The 9,946-nt window shown below is 32.9% G+C and overlaps 1 protein-coding gene across 3 annotated transcripts; it reads right to left on the minus strand.

The window, feature by feature from the left end:
• Window positions 1–218: 218 nt before the first annotated feature.
• On the minus strand, window positions 219–6,595 carry LOC117928621 (telomere repeat-binding protein 4). 3 transcript variants are annotated; one of them, XM_034848554.1, is made up of 11 exons: window positions 6,420–6,595; window positions 4,768–4,928; window positions 4,445–4,595; window positions 3,511–4,354; window positions 3,196–3,405; window positions 3,036–3,098; window positions 2,868–2,947; window positions 2,239–2,480; window positions 1,268–1,585; window positions 1,052–1,115; window positions 219–693 (listed from the first exon to the last, which is right to left on the minus strand). In XM_034848554.1, exons 3-11 carry the CDS (start codon window positions 4,523–4,525, stop codon window positions 484–486), a joined length of 2,112 nt encoding a protein of 703 aa, XP_034704445.1. In that variant the 5' UTR covers window positions 4,526–4,595; window positions 4,768–4,928; window positions 6,420–6,595; the 3' UTR covers window positions 219–483. The 3 variants fall into 3 exon arrangements, with proteins under 3 accessions (XP_034704445.1, XP_034704446.1, XP_034704444.1); XM_034848555.1 differs by having other exon boundaries at window positions 4,768–4,961; XM_034848553.1 differs by lacking the exon at window positions 4,768–4,928.
• Between the last annotated feature and the right edge of the window lie 3,351 nt (window positions 6,596–9,946).

The following is a 9,946-nucleotide window of genomic DNA, read 5'->3' on the forward strand; positions in this document are numbered from 1 at the left end:
TCACTTCTCAAAAATTTGATTTCTCTTCAATATGGTATTATGATTTTTACTTTTATTCTCATTTCATATTCGTATTTTTATTCCCCTTGCCAAACGCACCCTAGCTTCACAAAACGCTCTGAATGACATGCCTTTCATGACAACAATGAATACATTAGACTCACAGCCCAAGAACCAAATAAGGAATTGCAGAAGAAAATTATAATTACACTGAAAGAAAATAGAAATCTTCTAAACTCCATTGATTTGTTTCTGTTCATCAGTTTTTTCAGCGACAACAAATAAGTAGAGAAGAAATGAATCCAAAGAACCAAAGATTCCGTTAGAATGTTTTTATTTCAGCAAATGATTTACAAGGGGCCAACCTCTCCACAAGGGAAAACCCGGCAATGAATGATGGTGACTCTGAATGTTACATCAATTTCATTCATTTTTACAGTTTTCTTCTCTATTCCTGTCAGTTTTTTTTGTACATCATAACAATTAGATATCTTGTCCAATTCCATCTCTTTCAGCCAGAGGACCTGTGATCCTCAGAGTTCCAACCTGATGTTTACCATGTTGCTTAGCTTGATGTTCAGACCAGTAAGCATGGGCAGACAGGACTCTATCCAAGACCTCCTGGGGCACGGGTTCTCCCCTTCTTTGCTGAGGGGAGATTCTTGCCGTGTGAACCAGTGTTTTCCATTTATCCTGCACACAAATGCAAATGCACATCATGTGGCATCAACCATAAATTTATCTATGCACATAGACATCCATAAGCTAGGTTATCTATTTATATAAAAACAACCCATGTGGTTCATTTGCTTTCACATACTAGAATCCAGAGCCCATGAAATATTTGTTGGTCAATACCAAGGCAAATAATTCATTTTCTTAACAGGAGGGAAAAAATTCTCACCTAGGCAATAATCACAGTTTATGAGAACCAAATCAAAAGAATGAACACTTCTAGCATAAAATAATAGGAGCAACTTGAATTCTGCAGCCACTATGAGACAGGTTTTGTCCAGTTGTGTACTGTGAAATAGCAAAATAGATTCCTCACCTTCAAATCTACATAAGTTCGATGTTTTGCATTATCAAAAGCACGCAATTTAACATCACGCCACCTGCAGAGCAGAAAGATTGTGGGAACTCCAAATGCCAACCAACAAAAAATAAAATCCTCTTTATTGAACCCAAAGGAATGTTGTGTGTGAGGTGGGGGAAACGAGTCACAGAGATATAACAACAAAAGATGTGATGGAGGCAATCATCAAACCTTCCAGTTCCAAGTTCCTCAACTGCATGAACCAGTGCTTCAACTTCTGATACAGAGAAAGGTCTCCTAGTACGACGCTGTACAAGGTCAGCTCGATTAGTTTTCATGTTCATTGGAACCACAGCTAGTGCCTCCAAGCTCATTGCAGGAACAGCAATCAGTGCTCTGGAATCCAGCATTGTTTTGTCTGTCAGTATGTCAGTAGGAGAGGGAACTGAATCATGAATTTTTTCAACTTGATTGCCCAAATTGGTCAGTGGAGAAGGATCAGGTGTGGCATCAGAAAACCCTGAATCAAAAGTGGGAGGATCTGGGGACCTGGAAATAAAGCCATATGATATTAGTTAAAGTGACAACACACTCGACATAGCCATTTTACACAGAGACACCATTTTCATCCTACCCAAAACAATGTCATACCACTTCTTCAAAATATTAATAACAATGTGATGACCATAGAATGTCACCAACCTGGTCTGCATTAATTTTGTGCACTATGAGAAATAGCCAGATCTGTGATCTTTCAGGCCTTTTAATGCTACTAAAGGATAGAGGACTCAATTTCATCCTACCCAAAACAATGTCGTACCACTTCTTCAAAATATTAATAACAATGTGATGACCATAGAATGTCACCAACCTGGTCTGCATTAATTTTGTGCACTATGAGAAATAGCCAGATCTGTGATCTTTCACGCCTTTTAATGCTACTAAAGGATAGAGAACTCAAATTTTGATGCCCAAAGAAATGTCTTTTCATCTTTAAGTGTCTAACCAACTAAAATTTAGAGAATTGGCTCGAAAGGGAAGATAAAAAATAAAAATAAGGGAATAATCAGAAAGACCAATTAAACAAGAAATGATCATGCATAGCAGAAAAAAGGACAAATTTTATAATCTCTGTGGGTTTTTGATGTTACGAATTAGTCAAAGAAAATTCAAAGAAAAAGTCTATCATGCATTTGCATTACCTGGTTAAAAGCTGAGATGTGTCAGATGGTAACAAGAAAGGTGGATCTTCAGTATGCAAAGGTGGAGATGGGTGGATAGGACTTGGCTCCAATGCAAATCCCAAGGTGTCCAGACTGTCATTGTGAGATATACCAGTCTGCCGTAGAGTTTTGTAGTCATCTCTAACCTTCTTCCCTTGAAGAAACATCCCCACATGTACTCCACCTCCAAATATAGAATTCACTGCCTCCATAACTGTCCTCTATGGAAAAATCATAAAACACCAATAATGCACAATTAGATACCCAGCAACAATAAAGCCTCAAGAAACAAGTTGCCAATTGAAATTTAATGTCAATATGGTAAATGCTAAGCGCAATATTCATTATCACTTGAAAGGAGTCAAAGGATATATAAGAGAAGAACAAAAAGCCAAAAAATAACAGCTCCAATGTAAAATGTAAGATTAAACTAGAAACAGATTTTTGTAGAATCAGCAAGTGAAGAACTTTAACATAGCAGACCTGTCCAATTTTAGGTTCATGCAAAATAAAAGGAGATACTAAATTTGTAACATCATAGTGTTTTATTTTATTCCTTTTTTTTTTTTTTTTGTGCGTGTGTGGGAGGTATCTACAGAATTACACACCTTCAATGCACCAATAGTTTCAGTTTCAGGAACCTCAATAAAAAGCTCCGGTACCCTGAAGGACTTAATGCTAAACTTCACTGAATAAAGAAACATAGCGCATGTAAGAACCTTGTGGATCTCAAATCAAAAGATTAAATGTACATCAATCCACCAAAGGTTCTATACCATGAGAATCCCCTGAATTGAATGATGCTTGATGACTTATAACTGAAGATGATAACCCACTTACTGCATAGGAAAACAATAATTAATTGAGCCAGAACTACAGAACATCATGAACCTTAAATCAAGATAAAGATAATACAAGGCATGAGCTCAAAATCACCTCCATGCAACATTGCAGCAGAGCCACCCATCTCTGTGTTCATGTTCTTTTCAGGCGAATTGGTAACACTTTCACTGCTGATCCCTCCATCAGACGCCACTACCATGTGGCGTTCAAACAGTTTCCTCCTCTTAAAAGTAGTTTCACGCTGATATCTTTTTCGGGTGCCACAGATTTTCCTTTTGCGGAAAACAGGCTTTATTCCCCCATCTAAAATTGCAAAATTATGGATTCAATAAAAGATCACATGAATTTTAAAAAGATTAACATGAAATATTTGAGGCTTTTGTTCAAACAAAAGGCCAAAATGCTTACCAGTGTTTGAAAGTTCACAATCCTTCAATTTTGGAGCTACTTTCCAGTATCTAGATGTAAGTAATTTCCTTATTCTTTGGTCTCCGATACACGGAGATGACCTAAAGGCCTTTATTTTGGTGCCATGTTGATTGCACCTATAAGAGTTTTCGTCATCATCTATAATACCTATCTTTACATCATTCCTATGCTTCGGAAAAGAAGCATTAGGAATGGAGTCCCTGTTCAAGGACAACTTGACATTACTGTCTGAATTGATTTGTGCAGGATTTTTCATACAAAGTTCAACTGAATCTTTTGAACTGCATCTATTGGCCATGATCAAACCTCTCTCCTCCCCTTCAGCCTCTTGTCTTATTTCTGCTCCGTTCTCTAAATCACCACAAGTTTCCCCACAATCAGGGGAGCCTCTCTCAACTTTACAAGGAACTTTTCCAAATATATTCTTGCTTTTGCAAGTTACCATCACATCACAACCAACTTTGTCTAAGTAATCAGAACTTGCAACTGTTGAGGTGCAATCCAAAACAGCATCATGCACAGCATGTGGAAATTGCTTCACAGTATACTTTGGACTGAGGTCTTGAGAGGCAAGCTCAGAGACAAAGACAATCCCTTCACAGCTTCCCTGATCAAGGCACTCTCCTTTCAATGGTTTATCATCATCTTGTAATTCCTGTTTAATTCCATCTTTACTGATGTTAAGCCGATCTTTTCCAGCTGCCACATTGCTAGAAGCAGAAGAACTTTCACTCTCCTGCAATAACTTGCCAGCTAAAGTGGCTAGCAAATCAATTGCACAGATTTGGCTGTCCTCAACTGGCTTCTTAATTGAGCCCCTCCTCTGAAACCGTAGCCAAGAGTTACAAGTTAGAGCAATGTTTCAGCATGACGGCAATCATTAAGGAACCCTGGAATTGCAGTGGATGCTTACCCTAATTGATCTGGGGGCTCTAGGTATAGTGGAGACATGGAATCCATTGAATCCGTAATCTTGCTTCTTCTTCAACACCATATCTCAGGTACACATGCCAATAAGAACTCCTCAAACACAAAGAATCATCATCCCAGTTCGAGTATACTATCTACAGAAAAAGGTCATTAATTTGCAAATCAGTAAGATCATAGAAATCCTATCAGAAAAGGTGAAAAAGTTGACAGCAATCACAAAATTTCTTATTGAACTCTCTGATTTTTTCAAAGCAGTTGAGAAGTGGCATAACTTAAGAAGCTATTGAAAAAGAAATACGCATATACCAGTGTTTCTTGTAACATATAAGATAGCATCATTTACTCCACAAGAGGGGGGGAAAACCCATTTGTAAATTCAGAATGAATGACTGTTTCAAGACATGATTTTCAATGGAAGGCAAACGAACAGAGCACAGTTCCAGTTTTTGTAGCAACCCCACCCAATCCTATGACATATCACAAATCAGTAAATCTGGCTCCTAAAATGCAGGAAACAATATAAAATTCATCAAAGGAATATTAGATCAATCAGATCCAGATTGTAAACCATCAAATTATAAACATTTACATTGAAACGGTCAAAAACAATATATTGACCATTAACATATATCAGTTAGTCAAACTCCTTTTTTCTTCTTTCTACTGAATGAAGTCATCAGTCGAATTTCAGGATAAAGAAACTCATTTTCAGTTACTTGTCCTAGATATGATCTTTAAAACAATGAGAAAAGAAAAGCCTATTCCAGCAAAGATGAAAATGGATATAAAATAGGTGGATGTGTGCGTGTATGAAAAAGATCACACGATTATCAGGTCTCACTGACACCTTGCATAATAGTGAAAGCTTAACAAAGACAATCAGATCAAAGGGTAATATATGAAACAACTCTACAGAATGCAGTTTCATTTTGTCATGAGAATAGTTTCTGCTTATTAAATCCCATTGATCTCTCCTCTAAATTTGATATAAATCCCAACATAGAGATGTTTTCTCTAAGTATAACCTCCCATTGGTTGCTAATAAATTAAAGAAAATCTAAGGAAAAAAATCGCAAATTTTGGAATGTATTTTGGTTTCAGAAATGAGAAAGCCAGCTCAAGAAATTCATTTACTCAATTTAGCCTCAGTCAAAAGATAGTTTTTATTTTCTCAGTTCCCAAATAACAAAAGCATCTAAGATTCAAAATTTACTTACTTTCCCTTTTCTTGGATTTTCTCAGCAACCAACTGGATCAGAACCAAGAGAATGGCAAACACCAAGAAAAACTTTGATAGGAAATAAGATCCTAAGTCTCAGCTATTCCCAAAAAAGGAAGTTAATTTTCATAAAACGTATCGTAATCAAAATTCAGATCCCAAAACCTCAGCAGATATCAGTCAGTAAATTCCAGGCAATCAAACCATGACTGCCTTTGATTGATGAAGTCCGGGGTCCAATTCCCATGTCACGGTTTGGTCTATAAAAAAGGATTTGGGTATGGAATTCAAAGCATCAAAATTTTCAAAATCCAGAGAATTGCAATTCTGAATCAAATCCAGACCTGCAATCAAACGCAATTAAGGCCTTGCGATTTGATCTTCAAATCCAAATCAAAATCCACATAAAATGGATTTCCAGAACCAAAATAAAGATTCAAGAATTCCACGGAAATGAAATTCCCATCAAATCCAATACCGAAAGAACAAACGTAACCTTAAAATTTCACAGAATCCAATCAGATCTCAACTATCTACTTTAACGTTACGAGAAAACACTTCCTTTTCAACCGGATTTCAGCACATCCACCGGAAACTCACATTCAATACTCCAACACACGCAAATTTAACACAAAACAAACAAATTTTCAACAAATTCCCGGAAATCAAATCCCAAACAACAAGATCAAACACTAAACTCAAATCCTTCAAACAAACAACGGAATTTGGATCAGCTCACCTCTTAAACCGAGTCAAATTTGTCCAAATTCCATTTTCCCGAGAATTGTCATCAATTTCCAGATTCTCAAGATCGGAACTTGTTCAGAAGATGGATGTGAATTTAAATTCAGCACAAAAAAAAAATTTAAATTAAAAACCTCTCATCCCCCTCACGGAAAATGACAACCTCCGTTCCATCAAAACCACCAGAAACTGTGGCTTAAACCCATTCTTATAAGTTTTTTGACCACACAACCGGACCAGCCAGTAAAAGAGCATTGGTCCCGGCCATTGCCGGTCACCTAAACCCCCCACTTCCTAACCCCTTATTACCATTGGCAGTTAACTTTTGCCACGTGGAACCCCCACCAGTCGTCCCGTAGCTCTGTCTGATTTCCTTGTCCTTCATGGTAAAAGAAGATCGTTCAAATAATATTAACCTATCATCATACTTGTAATTGCATCAATGACTCATCATTCCCTCTTCTTTTTCTTTCTTTTTTTTTTTTCCTTTTTTTTTTTTTTTTGAAATTTGGGTAATTCCCAAAATTTGGAAAATGCCCTTTTATGCAAAAAAAAAATATATAATTAAATAATTACCAATTTTAAAAATAATTATTAAATTATTAATGAAGTGAAAAGTGGTAAACATAATAGAATTAGGCATGTGATCATCCTAATAAGACATGCAATTGACTAGTGATTTGTGGCGGACATCACAAGTAACACTTGTAAAATTGAATATTTTTATGCCTATGGTTATAATATTTAATGTCTAAAATAATTAATTCAATTATTGGGATGTGAAGAGGAAACTCAGCCTTAAATTATTGTTTATAGCCTAATGATAAGGAAGACTTCTAAGGTCTCGGTGAGTGCAATTATTTTATTATCTAAAATTAAAATTACATGAAATTGTTTTCAACTTTTTTTTTTCTTATATATATTAGATTGTATTTTGTTGTGTTTCTACCTGAAGTGTTTTTAGTGAAAATATTTTTAAGAGAATCACTTAGGCAATATTTCTCTAAAAAATATTACAAGTGATCTTGCAACACTACAAATAATTTTTTAAATTTTTAAAAAAGTCTCCTAAATTTTGTTAAATGTCTAATTTTTTAAACAAAAAAAACAGTTTTTAAGGTAAAAGTGCTTTCGGAAATCATTGTCAAATGGTTCTTTAATAACAATTACATAATTTTATCATAAAAGGAAATGATAGGTGGCAAATATTAGAATAGTTGACTATAGATGGGTAATTTCTTTTTGAAGAAAAAGTTGTGTAAAATTGTTTTATTACTTATTTTTTTCTCCTTATATATTAATAATAATTACATAAATTTTATCCGAAAAGGAAAAGGTTGGTGGTAGATATTAAAATAGTTTATTGTAGATGGTCAAGTTCTTTATGAAGAAAAAGTTGCATGAAATTGTTTTCCAACTTATTTTTTCTCCTTATATATTAATAATAATTACATAATTTTTATCAAAAGAAAAAGGGAAAGATTGTAAGGACAAGTTCATACAATTTTATAAAGTTATGGACTCTATAATTCATTAATTTATGCAAATCTACTAGAAAATATAGCCAAATATGAATATTAATTTAATTCATTTGGATCCACTTTCTATTTTTTTTCTCTTTTAAATCATAAAATAAAGATAAACTTTTTAAAAAATATATATAAAAAAAATTAGAAACTTCCAGTGATAAAATAATGGTTAAACTATTTTAAAAAATTGAGGTATCAGAATTTTAAATTTTCTAAATGCAGTTTTCAAATACATGAGATAAATCTATATTATTTTACAAAATATTCTGTTTTTATATGATTTTACAAAAAAATAAAAATAAAAAATGAAGTGCATCCAAACGGACACCTAATTAGATCTTATTTTCTTTTATATGTTTAACTATAAATTTAAAATATAGAACATATATGTAATACTAAAAATTTGGTAGGCTCGTTTGATCACCTAATTGTCATCAAATTTGACAATTCAATACTTTGACTTTTCATTTGAACAAATTTGAGTTTGGCAAATATTAAAGTCTTACACATTCTACCATAATATCCAACTCATCAAAATCGCATGAGTTATACAAGCTATGCATAGAAAAATTTTGTAAGCTTATTATTATGCTGGAAAAATCTTTAAGATTACTTGTTGTGTTGATGAAAACTACAGTATCATAAGTCAATACAAAACGTACAGATAAAATCAAATCATACAAAAAGACAAATGAAGTTTTAACATAATTTAACTAATTATATGTATGCTCGTAGATAAAAGAGAATTATTCCACTGTATCATAGAAAATATTATGTATAAAAGAAAAAATAAATATAACTATTGAACCTTAAAACATTTAATCTTTTATTACTTTTTATAACTATACTTTGAATTGTGAGCCCCTATTCCGCCAACTGTCCCTCATTTTCTTTTACATCTTTATCAACTCAATATAGAATTTACATATTTATCCTTAACTCCTAACTTTTCATTCCTCCTGTTCTAGAATATTTATAGAGGTATTTTTAATAATTTTCATTATTTAATAAGAATATTTATTTTTACAATGAATTCTCTCTCTCTCTCTCTCTCTATATATATATATATATATATATATATATATAATAAGAGTTTGAGGCATTTTGTAATACCTTATGCCTTGGCTCAAATTTCATCAAGTTAATCTTCCATCTCCTAAAAATACACGTCTCTATTACTCACATGTCTTTTCCGTATATGTCTTCATTGATGCGTGTCCATGACCTTTTTAGTATGTCAAAATCAGAGTGGTGTAGACTAAGGATTTGCTTCCAAAATATGGCAAAGACTCAAGTTACTTGTGATAAGGAAAGACTTCATCAACTTCAAATAATTCAACAAATAAGCCTTCCCACTTTGTACCTAATACAACTCTTGAACATTAATTAGAAAGTCGAGGGAAAAAAACCTTACTAAAGCACTCTTATCTTTTCCACTTCTTTATACTCAATGATTATACTAGTTATGATTACCAACATTGCTTCAATGGAAGAGCAATCGAGTAAAATGGATTTCGCTTTTACTTAACTTACAAAAATTAAAGAAGAAAAAGACTTGAATCATCTCTCGCATGACCAAGTATGAAGCATAAAATTTCATTGAATTAAGTCAGAACTTAGAAGGTGTTTGGTAAATTGATTTAATAACTTAAAGTAACTTAATAACTTAATTTAAGTTAATAAATAAATTAAGCATATTTAACAAAATAATTTAATATTACAACTTAAAATTAAAAATGACTTTAAGTATTAAGTCAAAATAGTTAACTTATTCTTAATCATTTTTTTTTTTTTTTGTCTTATGTACCTTGCTCACATCTAATGAAAATATATTTAATAATCATAACTCTAAATTCATGATTCATTTTTTATGAAAATAAATATTAGTTAAAATTGTTAATAATAAACATTAATTACAACTAATAAGGATAAATATGTCAATTTAATAATTTTAAATAAATTTTAAGTTAATTTTACCAAACAACTTTAATAT

This window comes from Vitis riparia, chromosome 13 (genome assembly GCF_004353265.1).
Source record: "Vitis riparia cultivar Riparia Gloire de Montpellier isolate 1030 chromosome 13, EGFV_Vit.rip_1.0, whole genome shotgun sequence".
NCBI lineage: Eukaryota > Viridiplantae > Streptophyta > Magnoliopsida > Vitales > Vitaceae > Vitis > Vitis riparia.

What these genes read in the sequence shown, in the direction of transcription:
- LOC117928621 (XM_034848553.1), bottom strand. Translation starts at nt 4,525, where the DNA reads ATGGTGTTGAAGAAGAAGCAAGATTACGGATTCAATGGATTCCATGTC. An exon ending in TTGTGAACTTTCAAACACTG is followed by an intron (nt 3,406 to 3,510) that starts GTAAGCATTTTG and finishes TTGCAATTTTAG; the next exon opens with ATGGGGGAATAAAGCCTGTT. An exon ending in GAGGAACTTGGAACTGGAAG is followed by an intron (nt 1,116 to 1,267) that starts GTTTGATGATTG and finishes TCTGCTCTGCAG; the next exon opens with GTGGCGTGATGTTAAATTGC.